This window comes from Diprion similis, chromosome 3, assembly GCF_021155765.1.
Source record: "Diprion similis isolate iyDipSimi1 chromosome 3, iyDipSimi1.1, whole genome shotgun sequence".
Classification (NCBI taxonomy): Eukaryota; Metazoa; Arthropoda; class Insecta; order Hymenoptera; family Diprionidae; genus Diprion; species Diprion similis.
In genome coordinates, this window is record NC_060107.1 from 8428135 (window position 1) to 8447706 (window position 19572).

The 19572-nt window shown below is 35.9% G+C and overlaps 2 protein-coding genes and 1 long non-coding RNA gene across 3 annotated transcripts in view; 2 read left to right on the plus strand and 1 right to left on the minus strand.

Annotated features, from left to right (window-relative positions):
* LOC124404907 (cytohesin-1) overlaps positions 1–10433 on the minus strand; it is a 40234-nt gene extending 29801 nt beyond the window's left edge. Inside the window, exons 1-2 of the mRNA XM_046879400.1 lie at positions 10301–10433; positions 7166–7239 (exon numbers count right to left, since the gene is read on the minus strand). Of these exons, the coding sequence (XP_046735356.1) occupies positions 7166–7239; positions 10301–10379 (153 nt within the window). The 5' untranslated portion in view covers positions 10380–10433. The remainder of the gene's footprint in view (positions 1–7165; positions 7240–10300) is intronic.
* Positions 1064–14375, plus strand: LOC124404910. The gene is made up of 3 exons (XR_006929035.1): positions 1064–1074; positions 4106–4111; positions 14315–14375. It is a non-coding gene; the product is annotated as an uncharacterized LOC124404910 (long non-coding RNA).
* A 631-nt stretch (positions 14376–15006) lies between these two features.
* LOC124404909 (lactosylceramide 4-alpha-galactosyltransferase-like) lies at positions 15007–17309 on the plus strand. Its single transcript, XM_046879401.1, has 4 exons — positions 15007–15291; positions 15678–16065; positions 16624–16834; positions 16929–17309. The coding sequence occupies exons 1-4, from the start codon at positions 15054–15056 to the stop codon at positions 17196–17198; spliced, it is 1107 nt and encodes a 368-aa protein (XP_046735357.1). The 5' UTR covers positions 15007–15053; the 3' UTR covers positions 17199–17309.
* The last annotated feature ends 2263 nt before the right edge of the window (positions 17310–19572 follow it).

Consider the following 19572-nt stretch of genomic DNA (forward strand, 5'->3'; position numbering starts at 1 on the left):
TGGGACATATAAAGCGATAACGCCATGGATGTAGAAAACATGTGAAGGAAATTTGTGGTTAACAGACTATAAAATCCGGAAGGCACGTCAAACGATTATGCCTACATAAGAAAAGCCGGAGGCACGCCTTAACCCATATAACAATAATATTCTATAGAATAATAAGTGAGACTTTGAATTTTTTTCACACTGCTGTTACTGTTATTATCATTATTATTATTGTTGTTGTGATTGTTGTTGTTTCTTAAATCAACGATTAGGCAGCTAAACAATTATTTGAAACGCAAAAGGTCGGTTCCAATTTTTTTTCCATGAAAATTTTTCTAATTAATAGCTATAACGTATGTAGAAAAGTTATAATATAAGAGCACGATTTAAACTTGTAATTAAAAGCGGCATAAAACGTGAACCGTGACGCGATTTCTACAGATATTATATTTATTTAATTTCTTTTTTTGTTTTATCAATATACATATATTATATGTATATATTATACATATACAAACTGTGCTAAAATGCTTATTGCGTTGCATAACGATGGCGAAATGCTTAGTTTTGCTGCGTATTTGCCAGAAAGTTTATAGTTTATATTACACTGATAGCGTAAATTGAGTAAAAGCTGCAAATTACGACATATTTTTTTTTTCACGGTAACAAGTAAGAAAAAAAACTTAAGAAATCAGCTTAATTTATATAAAATTCAGCAACTAATTAAGCATGGATTTTCAACAAGCATCTGATCAATAGAATTTCTTGAAAAAAAAAAAAAGAAATAGTATATAAAATGGAATAAATCGAGCCTCAAATTATTTAACAACAAGATACCGAACAACAAGCCCGCTACAAAAAATATCAAATATTTCAAATATACCAAGTTAAACGCAGGCTTAAAACCTGAATATCGCGGAGATAAGATATTTGAGGGAAACACTTTGCAAAGGACGTTGAAAAGGCCTTTCCTATGTCAAGATAACAATTCTAAACAGAGAATTGAAGAGTAAACACCAAACGGTAAAAATCTTTCCCCACAAAATTTCCCCGCCTAATATTTCAGGAGATTTCCTCGTTTGAAAAGTCGAAATTTCATAATCGTCATTTCAAAGATAACTTTTGTACATACCAATATACGTGATTATGATTAGTTTACACGATTTGCTATGAAAATAGAGGCGAGAATCACTTAGGCTATCGAACAATTTAGTCTCGTCTGTATTTACGCTTGCTTATTTCTTCATTTCTTTCCTTGTATTTCCTCGAAATATTGAACTACATTTTCCAGCTAACTGTTCGTTTATTTACGAGTAAATATGTGATAGACAATAGATAATACTTAATTTTCTCTCTCTGGGATTTTCCTCATTCGTTCAATAGCGAATTTATTTCTAGCAAAGAAAATTACGTAACACGTTAGGTTAGAAAAAAAAATTTTTTTTAATCCTTTTTAATAATTTTATGTTTTATTTTTAATTCATTTATTTAAAAGCGGTGTTTAGGCTTTGGTATATCGTTAAAAACAATGATATTTGTTGTTGTTTTTTGGTTACCTCTTTTCCTCGAGCAGCCGTCCGTATCCTCCAACGAATCCAAATTATTGTCGAACACATAAATTGTCTCTCGACTATAACAACCGGCACTTGAACTCCATTCGATAAACAATTGACAAATTTTTCATCAACTTATCATTTGCAACGATTAAACGATAATAACAATTAATATATACAAAAGCTGAATATAATTATAAACAAAGTATATTATGAAATACTGGTAGAAAACAAAACTATTATTACAACTTAGCTGATACTTTTTTGGTGATTACAATATACATGTGGAGGAAATCGTTTACATATATATATATACACACATGAATAAATCTTACATGAAATATCGAGTAAAGCGATTGAAACCGAGACCCGCGGTTTCCGAACTGATCTTCAAACCCGAATAAGTAATCGTCTCTCCGGTGAGAATATAAAATCGGAGGATGTGTTTGGAGGTATTCGTGACGTATAACAAAGTTCACGAACACGACACACATGCCTCGGACAGAATACAACACTCGTCAGGTTCGGGTTTCTGTCTCTTCGTTTCCGAAACTGACAATCTGACAACAACAATGAATTCGGTATTGCTGAGAACTGACGCCATTTTGGAATACGTTCAGGATATCCCGACTTTTCTATTATCCTCTAAAAGCTGAGAATCGTTTGATAGAAATACAGGTTTAATAATGCGATTTTAATTAAAACGAGCCTGAAGTTGTTGAATTTTAATTTTTCTTTTCTTCATCTTTAAGAAACAATTATATTCATTTTTACGAGGAATGATTTAATCCCAAGAAAAAAAAAATTTACATCTATAAATACAAGATAATTTTGTTACATAGAAAAATTTATTTATTCACTGAACGAAAGAATATTTTCTTTCATATATACTGAAGTTGATTTTTTTCACTTCGACGATAAGGAAAAAAAAAAAGAATTTAGATTGTGTACATACGATATAATAAATAACAAATGATTACTGAGAAAAATACATTATTTTCGAATTGTTCGGTATAAATTTTAACAAATATTGTACCAACGATTAAACAATAAAAACTGTTATACTCGTGATATCTGTAAAAACAGTATTCAAACCGATTCGAAAACAAGAAAGTTTACTAGAGTCGATGTACCTACCTAAGACGATACCTACAGTATAATTAATGTAAAATTGTTATTTTTTTTTTTTTTTATATGATTCGATTTCGTATTTTTCTCGACTTGTTTTCACCACTTCAAATGTACACAATATTATATGATAAATTAGAAATTGCAGAATGTAATTATTGGCATAATCGTACAACAGTAGGATTGTTAACAGTTATAATACGCGTGAAAAACAACAACAACAGATACGATTAATAAACATGTCGGTATATTTGTTAACAAAGTTCCGTTCATTGTACGCGTAGTTTATTGTAAAATAATAAGAGAATCGCTACTCACATCCGCGAGGAGCAAAATGGAGCATTGTGATTATCTAATTACTACTACAAACCTACTCACACATTCACGAATCGCATCCGCGTGCAGAATTTACGACTAGCTATATACGCAAATTTATCCCCATGTTTTGGCTTCAATTGTCCGAGATAAGTAAAATACGACGCCGACAGTTCGTTAAACTCGCTTAACTTCATCATTTATTATTCTGAGTACACATACGTATAGTATCGCGAAGTAATAAAATTTGCAATAATCATATTATCTCTACCGAATTATACAACTATTGCACATCTATTCCCTGTCTCATTTTCAAATTCACTAATATTATATTTATCTAAATGCGATTGCAAAATTTTAAATCAAATAAATAGAGATGAATAAACTGGGCTAAAAGTGTCTGATATAAAAATTAAAAAACAGTTGATTAGAAATCCCGTTTTTTTTTTTTTTTTTTTTTTTTTTTTTTCTCACCCAAGTAAAATGTTGATATTCAACATGTATAAACATTTGTTCATTTGCTTGCTATATTTGTACCTATATGATTTGTATTGAGACTGAGCCACAATGGCTCTACTATCTATAGCGGCACGGAAATGCGGTCCTCGCCTTATCGCCATGCCGAAGGATAGCCACATTTTTCTGTACAACGCAACACGCTTCTAGATGAAAAAAGCAGCGAACGCGAAGCGAAGGAATGAATAATAACATTTCTGGCGTGATATGACACGTGCCATCAACATGCGATTAGACGTACGTACAACTTCGGAATATAACACATTGTCATGGAATAATTAATTCGCTGCTGTATTTGTTATTATTATCATCATCATTATCATTATTATTATTATTATTATTATTATCATTATGGTTGTCATTGTCAATACAAATCGCAATATCGATGATTTTCAAATCACATAAATATGGTTGTATTTTGTCTACATATATATATATATATATATATATATATATATATATATATATATATATTTGGAGAATAGATATTTGAAAAAAAAAATTGAACACTTTTGTTGAATCGTATAGTGTTCGGATTAAAATAGATTATAAAATAATCGAAGTTGTAGTTCCTGTCTCAAAAACGCATGTAAGTATAATGCAAGATGAAAGTAATAAATAAATAAATTTTTGTTATTGAAATTAACAAAGCTCAATTTCACAACAGAATAGACGAAGAAAAAGAAAATTTAATTGATTTCAAACGTAAGAAATATGTGGCGCTGCTTACAGGAATTAGTAGGTACACTAACCCTAGTCGGTAAGACAGAAACACCGATGAATTCTACGCAAATTATCGACTGTCGGTTAAAAAGATAGTTATGCGGGTAATTTTTCGATGAACACATGTCACGATGATAAAAAAGAAAACTGTTCAACCGACGAAGCGAATCGCGACGCGGGCTGGTTTAAACAATTTAATACTCCCTTAAGGATAATTGTTACTGATTCATTACCGATATTTGTACTCGACAAATGTCTCAATTTTCGCACAAACAATGCATGTAAAATTTATAAAGGCAGTATTTAGCCTCGATATTATCAATATAATGACGATCATTAATATACGGTTCATTCATTCACAAAATCAATCTATTTACCCATTACCCTTATTGGATTAAAAATAGAACCAGAATAATCACCGTACTTGTAAAATGGTGTTCAATTATCGACAAAAAATTAATGTAGGCAGATTTATCGTTTCCATTCAACTTTCGCCGAATGAATGAGTATAAAAAAAAAAAAAAAAACACCAAAAAAATGTACTTGAGTCGAGAATTCATGGTGAACAGAGAATAAAACAAGAAATCGTCCTATTCTCTACTATACAATTCATATATCATTATATATCAGCACATCGCATGGTTTTGAATAATATAATATTTCGCGATAAATAAAATATAAAATATAAAAAAAAAAAAACTTTCTGTAAAGCCCGAAGAAAACTTATCTCTTTTACAGGTAAAATTGGGTAAACAGTAGCATGGTTTATACTTCAAGAAACATTGTCGTGAATTGCGACGTAAAAAATTCCTCCATCAAGAAGGATCAGTTTCGACGAAATTCGACGCAACGCGTCGTATCGTCGACGGCCAACCGATGGGGACGACTTCCGCATTTTTAACACGCACCACGATTACGGTACCACATCCTTAGGTATAACGCATTACTTACTGTACTTGTACTTGTACTAGCGTAGAGCAAGAATAGCGCAGTAAATGGCTAAGTAAACGCGTTTGGTCTTGTAGATGCATCGTCATGGCTCCCGAATTGTACACCCATCCGAAATAATACGAAATTATTTTGAGAGCCACGTGGGAGGCATGCACGGTTTCAGAGAAATTATGCGCATTGGTTGCATTTTTTCAACCACACAAAGCGTTTTCCCTCCCCAATACGCACGAACACCGTAAGATTATTTTTTCAAAAATTCGTCAAAAAGCCATGAAAAAAAAATAAAAATAAATAAAATTTAAATATCATCAAACAGTTTTTAATTAATTAATTTTAAAAATTCCGATATATGCGACAAATACTAAGAATATATATAAATCGGTTTTTCCTTCCTTACGAGAATGTTATAAGGATTGTAATTGTTACCAGATATTGGATGAAAGTTTTTTTTTTTTTTTTTTTTTTTTTTCAGGAAAAGAATTTCTCAGAAATACGGAAATTTTTTAATGAAAAATTTGCGCTAAATTGTAATTAAAAAACATGCGGGATAAATAATGTAGTAAGCTATCGAATAAATGCGTTCCTCCCATCTTTTAGAGACGACTGTTGTCCACGAAAGAATATATATATATATATAACGTAACAGTTGAATGAGAATTCTTTTCATGCAGCAAAATCGAAGAGTATATATAATATAAAAGCAAAAGAATAGAAAAAAATTTTCTATACAAAATTTAAAAAGAATATACATATTCGAATGAGTGTAATATCAAGCAGCTGCACCTGCTTGCGTCCTTCGAGCCGCGGGTAAAAGGACCAGGGGCGATTTAAGGCGATTTTAGGCAGGTATAATATACTTACATAGGTATATACACATATAGACATACACAACGAAAAGCTAACCGGAAGTTTACCAAGGGGAGAAACTACGCTGTGCCGATGTTGTCCAGCCAGCATTATTGGCCAGGAATTCGTTTAAACGAAGCTTTTCAGGTACATACAATAAGAATTTGGTGTTGTAAAGAACGAGTGAAAAAATTTTGAAAAAAAAAGTACCACAATGCAAAGAGATCCTGAGCGAAATTACGAAACGATGGTTATCTGCGCAAAAAAGAAAAAAAAGACTCGACTGAACTTTTATCTGACATAAGTGTTTGGATTTTCTTTCATTTGTTTTTTTTTTTTAAATTCTTTTTCTTTCTATTGTTCTATTACTCTCGTTCCTTTTTTACACTTGATGTAACAATGGAAATGAGAAGAATAATAATAAGCGATAGACTACAACGGTTCATAAAATCAATACACGAAGTGAAAAGTTAAGTAAGAAATTATTAGTTCTCACGTAACATTAAAGCGTGAGAAAATTAAAATCACGTGAGAAAAAATTAAAGTTATATATTATAATTAATTATAAACGACGGCAATCGAAGAATATAAACGAAACAAGTTGGAAAGGGGGGGGAGGGGGGGGGGGGGGGGGTTAGAAAAACGTTCAAAAAAATATTTCTATACATGTATAAACTGTTTTATATTCGTTGAGCGTGGATATATTTTGTTGTATTCGTATTGCAAGATAATTCTTCGGACTTTTTATCTGATCAGTGATCTCTTTGAACGACAATATCAGACAACCAATTTAATCTCTTCAGATTATTATCCGTACGCATATACGTCGTATATAATATTAAAGTAGAAGTATGACGAGACGATAAGGACAGATAAGGTGAACACATTTTTCAAAATATGCGTCAGTCGTGATATTCAACGTGACTCGCCGCAACTTCGATTCGCTTGTGGTTTGTAATAATATGTGTACAATATCTTGGTATATATGTATATATATATACTCGTGTGTAAGTGTGAAGGTTTAAGTACATCGTGTACAGTAGTGTGAGATTATAAATAATTTGTCATGCTAGTAAGGATTGATACGTATGTTGTACATAGCATAAAGAGTTTATATAATTTGATAATAAACAATTTTTACTCACCTGGATTTCAAGTAAGAGTTCCGTCTTCTTCCTCCTTATGTCAATTAAAATCTTTTGCTGCTCCGGCGTCAATTCTGAAACAAATACAATAACGAGAGGAGAATAATAATTTGGTAGATTATATTGGCTACAAATAAGGCTGCTGATGCGAAAACGAGTTGTGTTCATTAACACAATGATCTACTCAGGGTGAGGTTTAAATTCCAAATTTGAAAAGTTCCCAAAGTGCTTTCTTTGTTTTGGACTATCGATATTTTTACGTTCGGAATTCTGGTCATTTCAATTTTCGGTTTTTCTGATTTTTTATCTCCTATTTTAATTTCCGGAATTTTACTGTATCAAAAATTTATTTTTCTGAATCTTGCTTCATCGTAATTTGAATTTTCAGAATCTGGCATTTCGGATCTTTGAGCCATCGGCGTTCCGATCATTCAAAAGTTCGTAGTTTCCTCAAAGTTTGATTTCTTTAGTTCAAGTATCGCCATGAAACAATCCTAAATTAAACGCTTTCGAAACTTTTCAAATTCGTAACTTCAACTCCACACCGTGTCTAACAAAGTGTACTTCAAAGCGGAGAAAGAAATTCATCAAAAGTTAATGAATGCGAGGCATACTTTATATGCATTCGTCACGTTATATATGCAATGCGAGAAATGTTTATAATTGTCGGCGAGTTGATCTAGATACATTATACATTATGCATATAATACATATACATATACGTCCATACGTATATGTATAATAATTATGGGTATGAGTTATGGTTTATACAACACGTAATTGGGGCCTCGTACAGCAATGACGTAATCTGTGAGTTGGAACATACTGCATTCACAACCGTGCGAGAGTCGCGGGTCATGTGAATTTAATAATCAGAAAACAAGACAGTGTAATGACGGATGTGCAATAAATAAACGCGCGGATCTTTGCGCAACTTGAATTATCCAAATACTATAATAAATAGCAAAGCTATGAATTTAAGGGTCGAGAATTTTCAAATTTTATGGTCAACGAAAAAGTTCAATATAATTCGAAGTATATAAATTTTATAAATAATTCCTCAAGGTCGTGCAGTTTAAAGTGGTTTGAAAATTTTCAAAACAAAAATTCGATACTTTCGAATAAAGTAATATTGTCACCGAAATTGAGGAAAAAAATATAGAAGGCGCTAAAATTTGTGCTTAAAAGATAAAATTGTAAGCGCTGAAAGAAAAAAATTAAGCACTTCCTAGGGAAAGGAAATCTGTAAAACGCTGTGCACTCAAAGTAAAAACAAAAAAAATATGAAAATTAGAACATGTTAGGTACAAGCGAGATAGTGAGGCTCTATTGTCAGCAAATTGTTAAATAATTGTGAGTTGTCAAGTAAAAGTTAATCAGGACAATCTCTTACTCGTCATCGGCACAATGCTGCTGCATCTTCTGCTGTTGCGACGACTAGGTAGTATTATATTCATTAGAGTCAATTTAGCGAAAGCTCTAAAAATAGTTGTTTGAAATTAAAACTCTGCCTGTATGTGCTTTACTGCTCTCTTACTGGTGCACGGACAGAGCAGGGACGACAAAGATGGTCTGGGGTACAAATAATAAAAGAGTGTACCAGCACCTCGCCGGCGGAATATACTCTGAGTCACAGCAATAGCAGCAGCAACAGCCTAGCTGATGAAAAAGTGAAGAAATTCTGATTGTCTGGGAATTCAAGAGGCTGTAGAAAATATTTTTCCTTCCATCCTCGCCGTCATCAATGGTTCTCACAATTTAAGTTGACTGCTTGAAAAAGAATGACACTTGTCACTCGTTGGACAATCAAATGTTCAGATATTAGTATCTTATCTATGGGAGCATGCGTAGGCGGAACAGTATCACACGTGTAAGATAGTCCAACCTTTGTCCAGGCAGAAAAATCATCCTCTAAACGCTAGTGAATAGTTAGTTCTGTTAAACAAACTGTCGATTCTGGAATGTGTTGACATTGTATGTAAACTTGCAGTAAAAATATAAGTATATCGCGTTAGTCGCGACTTATGGGAATAGGAAATTTCATAACTAGCCAATGGTCAACAGATGTGTATTTATGGAATTCAAGGTATATTCGTTACCCAGAAGAGGTAACGATTCTGCAATTACGTTAGTCAAGTGCTTACTCGCAAGCTTTTTTCCTCATCCAGATAACATTATGGAATTTTATCTTTTCAAGTGGTAGAGATTAGACTTCAACGAATCGTGATTTTATAATCAAATCTCACGTATTTCTCTTACGATATTTCAATTAACTTTTGCTGTTTGAAAAATCTCGTTACTTATCTCAATTTAACACTCTATCACCGTGACATATGATGACAAGAAACTGTATTTCTTTGCACAATTGTGTGTGACAGAGAAATCATGAGTCAAAGATATCCCTTTTGAAGTGTTTGAACACAGCGCTGCAAAGAGGATTTTGAACAATATAACATATCGATGAAAAGTGTGGATGAATCGACAGAGCTGAATATAACCAACTGCGAGAAACTCTTGTATCTTTCTAAATAGAAACTGGGAACTCGGATTAACGCAACGCATAACCAGAGAAACACAAGATTCCAGCGAAGCAGCATAAAATGATTGGCAGCATAAAACTGGCGTTGGTTTTCAACTCAAATATTGCAACTGCGAAGGCCAATGTTGGCACGAATCGTTGATCGACTGTACAAAAACATAAATAAATTGTTTGAAACGGCCCGTCGACCAACAGACAATAAAAAAAACATAATAGGGGGGCGTAACAGCAGTTATTTGAGAAAAATAATGAACGAGAATAGTATCGAAGCTCCGTGATAGTAGATGTTAGAGAGAGAAAGGGAGAAAGAGAGGGTAAACGAAACACAACAAACGCGACGGAATCGCGATCAGGTAAAAAGCATTGACAGAGGTTATAGAGGAGACGCGGTCCAAGGCGTGTCGTATCTGCGTGTTTTTTTCCTCTCTTCTTTCTCGCAGCTTTCTGTTTACGAGGAGGCGAGAGACGTGGGAAAGGGAATCGACCACCGTGCGTACGAGCCCACGCATCGAGCGAGGGGGGGCAATCGGCTCTCTCGCCAGACTGTCAATGGCTGAGATTTGGGCCCGTTTACGAGACTGTTTTATGCTACTCACCCGTCGTGTTAAACTGGTCGACCTGGTGTGCTCCAGAGTTGACTCCCGATCCGCCCAGGCCGTCCAAATCCTGCCACATTTCCGATATTAAACACTTTTCCGACTCGCACACCAGCTATCACTTCACTCTACCGGCGCCATTTTGACTGTGTACGTATAACGTAAAACGTACCTGCCATAGCCTGACCCCTACTTTGGATTCGTTTCGATTGACAACGCGTCCCCCCTCCCTGGCTATCCGCTCTGTTGGTAACGTAGAAACTTTGGCCGCTCGACTGATCACGAATGGAATCAGGCGCCGAACGTTGTCTGACAAACAGCGCGGTCAAGCGGGTTGCCTGTCGTACGGCGGATTCCAAAAAATTCTTATTATCGAAGCCGAGATTTGGATAAAATTGAGTAAACTGTTGATAGATTTGCAACTGCATTGACTTTTTAAGCACTTTCACGCAGGGTTTCATATTGAATAAGTGATTATATTGAAATATCACTTTCACGAAGTGATTAATTGAGTCTAAAAAAATAATCGAACATTACACGATTGATCGCTAAAAATTAATCGAGTAATTGGCTATTTCGAATTTTTTTGAAACGGTGTATTTAAAACCAAAATTTCGCAAATTTCAGTACCTAGACTTAATGAGGAAAAGTTTTATAGTTTCATTCAGAATATTTTTCAATTTTAGGCAAAAATATTCATTTATCCGTCACTAATTATATGAAATAGGTACTTAGTAAGTAAAACAATGATCATTAATAATTGATACTTGATACTAATATATAATAAAATAATTGATACTTTAATCACATGAATTGATTTGTATTGCGGCCTTTATCGTATTAAAAACTAAAGGCCGATTGTGAGCAAAAATAATCGACTTGGTCGATTAATGAAGTTTGAGAAATAATCGATTACACTCGATTAATCGCCATAAAATAATCTATTCAATTGAAAATCGATTATTTTTGGTCGTTTGTAGTGCGATGGATTGATTTGAGGCTTCTTGTACTGTATTTTGATTTCTTCTTTCTTTCCCTCTGATATTTTTTCATGCATATACGACTATTCAGTTGGACAAGGACCGTATTATCGATAGTGCGAACAGAGTTGTAAGAAGAGATATTCACATTTTGTAACTCGGTTGAATATGTTCCACTTACATGTGGGAGCTCATTATCGGTCGTTATCGAGCTACCGCGGGATGTCACATAAAATAAGCACAAGTAGAGCCGCACATACGTTGCCATTGCATCCACGTCGTCATATGATTCATATGTTTTTAAAATAGCCACGTCATGTGACTAAGAAAAAGCTCTAGAGTGACAATTTCTACGATAAGTTCTACGAAAGTCTGAAAACGAAGAATTTCGGTCCTCGAGCAACGTGTAGTAAACAAGTCTCGGGTATATCCATTGCTGATGGCAGGAATAGGCGATTCGCAGCATTACGTAACGAGTCTGAGACCCATTCAGCCCGGTCAGACTACTATCTGCATAAAAAAGGGTGCATATCGATTACGGGGCGGTGAATTAATGTCTGCACCACGAAGAACCCCATTGACCCAAATCCGTGTAGTCCGCGACCCGACGACCACCACACGCAGTGCAGCAGTGCAGACATGAGAAAAGGAGGGATTTGAAACGCGGACTTGTTGAGCCCTGGGAGTTCGCCTAACAAAAAAAGCATCCCATGGCATTGATTATCAAAATTCCGTTGATCAATTTGCCTGTGAGTATGTTTGACATAATGAATTTGGAAATACAGTCGATTTTGCAGTAATACCTTAGAAGCATAGGGTGCCTCTACCCTATAACGCAATGAAATCGGTCTAGCCGCAGACAGTCTCCCTGTATGCCTTGGGAGCAAGAAGCCACCCCTCGGGTGTTGCGGATGCTGATCAATACCGGGAGCGGACGCTGATGCTGGAAGAGAGCGGGACACGAGGACCAGAAGTAATGGCAGAGGGACTAAAATTTAGAAATTAAAAGGCAGCGTTACCGAGCAGTCTACTAGTCCATGTAGCTGGCGACTTCGGTGGCGAGCGGGAAATTTGACCCTGAAAAATAGCATGGCCTTACATACACCCGAGAACTTGTACAGGCTTTGATCTAAATTATTGAAGACAACGCATGCGCCCCGTGGATGTCGACCCCATCGCCGTTGGAAGGAGTCGACGAGAATCAGCTCACCAGAGAAACGCGACTTGTCAGCCAGCCGGGAGGGTCGATCGGATTGACGTTTGATTATTGTTGTTTTTTATTTATTTTTTTTCATCGGGAAAAAAGTGGGCGTTAGAAAAACCCAAATGTGCAGCCGGGTTAATCGGATGTATTTTAACAAATCGCGATTTCTCTACATGATCGACCGAGCGCAGCACCGTTTTTTAATCGTTGGACCTTTAAACGCCACGACCAAATCGAAACCGGCTCGTTCTGCTTTCGTTATTCGGCTAACCAGGTTGGATAACATCGTGGGGATAATAGGTTGAAGCCGGTATCGTCGCGTCTTTTTCGTTCCTACTCGTGGTTCAGTGTTCAGCTATATCGTTTTTCTCGTGGCAAGATTCCAATTTGCGATAAATCCTAGTTTGCAGCTTGAAAAATCTGCAGTGTGGAGTACTACTGTGAAATTGGTGTTAATTATCCAAAGTTACAAAAATTAATCCTGGAAAAAACTGACTCGCCCGAGTAGCCACCCAACGACAAGTTTAAATTAAGCTCCTCAGCTAGGGAGTGACATTATCGGTCCATACATTTAGTTAGATGCTCTGTAAGTAGCCTCCAGTCAGGAGTAATAGCGGTAGATGCTGTTTCTATGCAGTATTTATGAGAAATCAATCTGATTTACATATTATCCCATAGTCCCAGAGCACGTAATTGTATGCATTATTATTGGATTATGCATGAGTTATCAATAAACACTATCCACGTCAAAACAAATTTAAAAAAAAAACACAAGTAAAGGAATCCACCTGCTTTTCGGGCGCGAAACTCATGCATGTATCCTGTATAAATATAATTTATGCGGTTATTCACAGTAGGCGGTTGGATACTTACGTATTCTTATTGAATTTTTGAATATTTTGTCTTTTCAATTTTTTAAAGACAAGTAAATACAATTTTTTAATAGAACATAGAAATGGCTGTTACGGGGTGGACGTTGTTGTCACAACATACGGTTATAGATCACCGCTTCGACATGCGGGGGTGATTTTGTTACACTCGTATGTTGAGCTAGGTATGCAAACTATCGACTACGCGTACCATTGAATGATAAAAGGAAATCAGAGAAACTTAGATGTTAACCAAATGAAAGATGACTTGAGAGTGAGAATATGTGGGGGAAGGATGCAAGGGACTGACTCAGGTGATAAGGTGATGATAAGAAGAGGATGCAGGGTATGAGATAGCTGTAAGAGTGTGATAAATGAATTTAAGGTCCGGAGAACGTATCACGTACGGCAATCTTTTTTCTGATAATTTAATACGACTTCTTTAACATAAGAAAAACTAACCTATCGCGTGAAATCGCAAATCCCAAAAGAGCGTATCAAAAAAATTTGTTTTCCATTTTTTTCAGAGATTTATACATTGTACACATTCTTAAGTTGATTAGAGAATTTTTTTTTTTTTTATTTTGATACGCCTTTTTGGCATTAGTAACGCGTTATTTTTTTGACCTCCATACTACAAACTGGGGTAAATATTAACCCCGCGAGTTCCTTATTCGGAAAATTGTTCTCAGAGCAGTAATGGGATTCGTGAGCAGGTGAATCTTTTCGTTTTTGATCAGGCAGAAAATGGCCCATAGCGAATATATCAGTTTCATCAAAGTTTCGTTCGTGGAAAATCCATTCGAGACCAAACAAAATTATGAAAATCAGCGAAAACACATTTTTCAGGGCTCGCCCGGGCTGGGTAACCACCCTAGTCTGGCGTTCTAGGGTTAAAACTCCGTTTGAAATTTAAAAGTCAGTTCGTTATAGAATAATGCGAAAAAGAAAAAGCGTGAAGTTTGTTCTGATTTTCTGTACCTTCTCGTCTATGGGTTTTTCATTCACTCGACGTCAGTTAGATGTCAGATCCTATAGGCAAAATTACATGCACTCCAGGGTGTACCAGAAAAATATTTTTTTTTTTCTTCAAACGACCATTAAAATTTCGGTAGAGCATCTCAAGTAGAATATTTCAGTCAAATGTGAGCTCTTATTATTAAAATTTAGAGGCACCGATTTAGTTTTTTCCATTTTCGGAAATTTTACTCTTACAATTTCTACTGTCATCGAGTGTAGACTATAAATATCGTTCTGTTTTTTATATTTATTTTCCAATTGCCGCTGCAGTTCACATTTTGATACACTGCTGCAAAGAGTAAAGAAATACTAACCCAATAGCAATGGCATGTTAACAAATTGTATACACTATTTTTTATTACTAATAAAAAACGTTCCAGTCATAATTAACTCACTCCCTAATTAGTATCGATATTTGTGCTAAGACCTAATACGAAAAAAGTAGTTCATTATGAAATCTCAGCGACACCAGGGGTCACGATAATATGTTGGAACGTATCTTTTCTCCAGATGAAATATGATGTAACATAAAATGCTTCGCCAGTTGGGACTTGACGTTTGATGGGATAATTGTTCGTCGCGTAACCCATCGAGAAGTGAAAAATTAATTTAAAAATAGATTGCTCACGAAATCAGGGTGTGAACTGCTAGTATAATATTGTTGGTAATATTAATGCACGATGAAGGCTGCAGGAATGTTACTATACAAGTTTTTACCTATAAAATTTACAATAACGAAGAAACGGTTCGTGGTCGGATTCGCCAGTGTCGTGTTTCTCTTCGTCCTAGTGATATCGAGCGACAGTGAAATAATACAAAGGATTACACCGTTCTTGGGATACGCTCAGGAACGCGACGTATCGTGCTACGAAGAGTCGTCGACGATCGACTCAATCGAGCAACTCGAATCCGGAGAAGGTGAGGAAAACTTATGAAATTGGATATAAAGTTGAATTGATTTCTCGATGTTATCTTGACTTCATACGCAGAGTTTCTCGCTGTCGAATTCCGGTTTAGAAAAAAAAAATCGGTTTAGTATTCTAGCGGAGCCCTCCTCAGAAAACTGTAATATTTATTAAGTACAATAAAAATATAAATTATTGCTAAATATTTATTTACAATGAAATTATAAAAACAAAAAAGAAAGCATCGAGAAGACTGCGATTCAAGATACAAAAGATGTATAATTCAATTAACGGCAGAAAATTGCGTCGCTAGCAGTGTCTTTTGGAAATCTAATATCTGCTCAGAGCGATTCAGGAACTGATCATCGACGTTCGAAAATCAACCAAGATCCGTTTCAGATAGGACTTCGGAACGAGGGATATTCTTCCACGAGACGTCGTGCTTCGGGGAGGAAGGCGTCCTCCTCAACGCCCGTCAAGCTTGCGCCGTCGAATCCGCGGCGAAGATGAACCCGAGGATGACGGTTTACCTGCTCTACGTAAGTCCCGTGAAGTTCTCCAACGCCTCTAAAAAGATCGTCAGGCAGTTGACGAGCTACGAGAACGTCAGGATACGACACATTTCCATGGAGAGGTACACGAAAGGCACGCCACTCGAGAAATGGTACGCCACGGACATTATCAAGTCCAGTCGATGGCCCAGGAGTCACATGTCCGACATCCTGAGGTACCTCACCCTCTGGAAATACGGAGGGATTTACCTCGACCTCGACGTCGTCGTCACCTCGTGAGTGCCAAAACGATTGCCAAGAGCTTCGTCGCTCCCCGCATGGACTTTGTGTTATTTTTGACTTGAGTATTCGCTACAGTATTATTAGCGAGAGGTTATTCACTTCCGATGGGTGCCTACACGTGATTTTTTTCATGTCGTGTCGTTTCGTCATGCAAGACGCATTCGTGTCTCTTTAGTTGCAGGTTTGAAAAATTTTCGCTGATATGATAATCAGATGCGATTTCGAAAGCGAATTAAACCTCGATCGTTCGAGTCTTATTATTAACGATGCTCGCACAGGTTCTTGTGATTTTGATTAATTGTTTGGTCAATCGACAAAGTCACAAGTTTCAAAGTATCCTCATGAGTGATGTAAAATGACCGTCGATTTCTTATAGTAACATATATAATAGCTACTAAGAAAGTAGGTTTTGCATTAAATTCTACACAATATAAGCGGTTTTCCATAAGGAACCGCGAAAACCATAAGGATCTCATAATCAGACAGTTGCGCAGAACGTTTCTTACTTACTTATATATCGATGCGTAATTTCCGTCTTCTTTTTTCCCCAGGAGTCTGGAAAAGCTGAAGAATTTCGCCGGAGCCGAAAACTGGGAATATGTGGCTGCCGGGGTTTTGGGCTTCGAGAAGTCGGGATTGGGTCGAAGAATGGCTGACGCTTGTCTGCGGGATCTGAAGACCAACTTCCGGGGTGACAAGTGGGGCAACAATGGTCCTGGCGTGATAACGAGGAGCCTGCAAAAGCTCTGCGCGACGAAATACGTGAGAGTTATTGAAACGAGGAATGTTGGAGTACGAGTTGTGGGCAAGCTTACAGGTCACACTCGCATTGTTTACTTTTAATTTCTCTTCTCAGGCCCGAGATATGACGACGGATCGGTGCCACGGGTTCAACGTCTATCCGCCCTCGACTTTCTACCCGATCTATTACGAAAAATGGAAACGTTACTTCGAGGAGACGGACAGAAACGCGACGTTCAAACTGCTCGAGGATTCCCTCCTCATTCACGTATGGAACAATCTGAGCAAGAACGAGAAAATTGTCGTTGGCAGCCAGGCCCCGTATGCCCTGATCGCTCAGAAACATTGTCCCAAAGTCTACAATAACTGTGGGAAAGTGTTTTGAAGGGGAACTGTATTGTTTTTTATAAGCAGTGTGAAAGATGTTTATGTACAGTATTATGTATGTTCGAAGTTTTTAATCTTCGGGCGGGGTTGAAATTCCGAATTTGAAAAGTTCCGAAGCGCCAAATTCCGAATTTTTTGGTGATTGCAACTTGAAGTACAAAAAACAAACTTTGACGAAACATCAAAGTTTCAAATGGCCCGAAAGCTGACGCTCAGAGTTCCGAAAGTGAGGAAAAATGAGAAAATTTAAAAATCTGAAACATTGAAATTGCGGGTGATCCAAGATTTTCAGCTCCGCGAATTTCGGGCTTGATGGAATTTCCGTACTTCGATTTTCTCTTTGTTTTTGGATTTTCGATATTTTTACGTTCGGAATCCCGGTCATTCCGATTTTCAGAAGTTTGAGCCGTCGGCTTTCCGACTATTCGAAACTTTGTTGTTCCGTAAAAGTTTGATTTCCTTACTTCAAAAGATTCGCCACGAAATAATTCTTTTTTCGAACTTTTCAAACTCGCAACTTCAACACCACCCCTAACGTTCGACGAGTGAGCCGTTGGCTTCGAAGTTGCCACACGAGATTTTTCTTTGCCTGGAAAAATGCGGAAAAATCGATTTAAGAAATGCTAGAAATCAATGTTAAGTACCGGGATGCGAATGGCGAGTTTTGGAAATAGGGCTAATGATTCGTATACGTATGAATGTGGACAAGCATACAAGTCATTTTTTAAAATCAATATGCATTGTTTACATATCAAAATTTTAAAGCAGAAATTAACTGCTAGAAATAGAATACATATCGGTTCACCGTAATTAATTATATCAAATCTGAACGGTACCTTGAACCAAATACTGGGTTAATTTATTGTCATTCCAAAATTCAAGGCGATTTCGAGCATTGCCTATTATGGCCAAAAGTCGAATTTTTCCATCAATTGGCAAGATAACTTTCAAAGTGAGCCAGTGCTACGATTTGAGTAGTAAATCCAAAATAACAGTAAAATTGAGAAACGTGTTTATGATCTTTAGTCTTTATATATGCACTGTAAGTGTAAAATACGTTGAGTTTTATTTATGATTATTGCAAAATTTTACGTTTTTTTACTCAATTATTTTTATTGGTAATTAAGTTACATGTAAAATAAAACGACACTACATTTTTATCAGCAATAATACAGGCCTGCGATGGTTGTCCCCCGATAAAACTAAACAGTCATTTCGGTAGAAATGAGGTGCGTATCGACGAAAAAAATATTTGAACATTCTATCGGGTACATTTAACGAATTTTTTTTTCTGTTTTCTAACTACTGCTAGAGTTGGCCTTCAATTTCCGTGTCAATTATTTGTAATAATGGTAATGTTGATATTTAAATATTCATTTATCCTCACTGATTGTTGTTTATGGCGATTTTAAGTATATTTAGAGTTACGTAAGTACTCCAGAAAAAGATATCATAAGTTTTTTTGATTTATCTAATCTCTTAAGTATTGTCTAAAGCTAATGCTGTTCATTTTATAACTAAGCGTTCAGTTTAATATTAATTACATTTGATTTTTTCATAAAAGTTGTTGAAATATCTCGAAATATGCATATCTTGCGAAAAAAAAAAGAAAACTAGCGCTATATTTTAATTCAACATACTTAAATACCTAAAAAAAAATCATTATTATTTTAAGAGGAAATTAAAATTTACATTTCGCAGGCCTGTGTTATTGACACCTGAACAAATGTCACTTGCTACTCAATCTATGGTCAGATTTTAAAATTGTCCGTATAATATTAATTGAAGAGAATCGAATATTCACAAATCGAATTAAAAGAAAAGAAAAAAGAAACTTCTGTCAATCATGTTACATGTGTAGTTCATATACTTAAATAATTTCACACTTGTCATAATTTACGTTTTAGTCAGTAAAATTCAACCCTTCAACCTTGTGGTAAGCCCTGAAACTCTAATATACGTATACAAGTTTTCTAATGCTCAATCATTCTTATGAAATAAAATGTTTTAAACTTACCCAATTGTGTACACGCGTGTTTACCCGTGTAACTGTAGATACAACCATGCCCAGGTAAGTGTGAAAAAATTGGTTTTCTCAAATTAGAATTCACCAAAACCTACAATTCACGCGATACTCGTCATCATCGCTGGATACTGCTAGTAATAATTCTGTGGCTCTGAAACCGAAATCAATAACGATTAACAGGGGGGGGGGGGGCGTAACGCTCTACAAGACTAGCATATTTCAATCAATAACAACCAACATACCTGCAGCCTGTGAGAGTCTATGAACGTATAAAAACTAATTCTAAGTGCGAAACCTGCGAAACCTGCGAATGTGACAAAAGTTGTCCATTGACAGGCAGTCATTG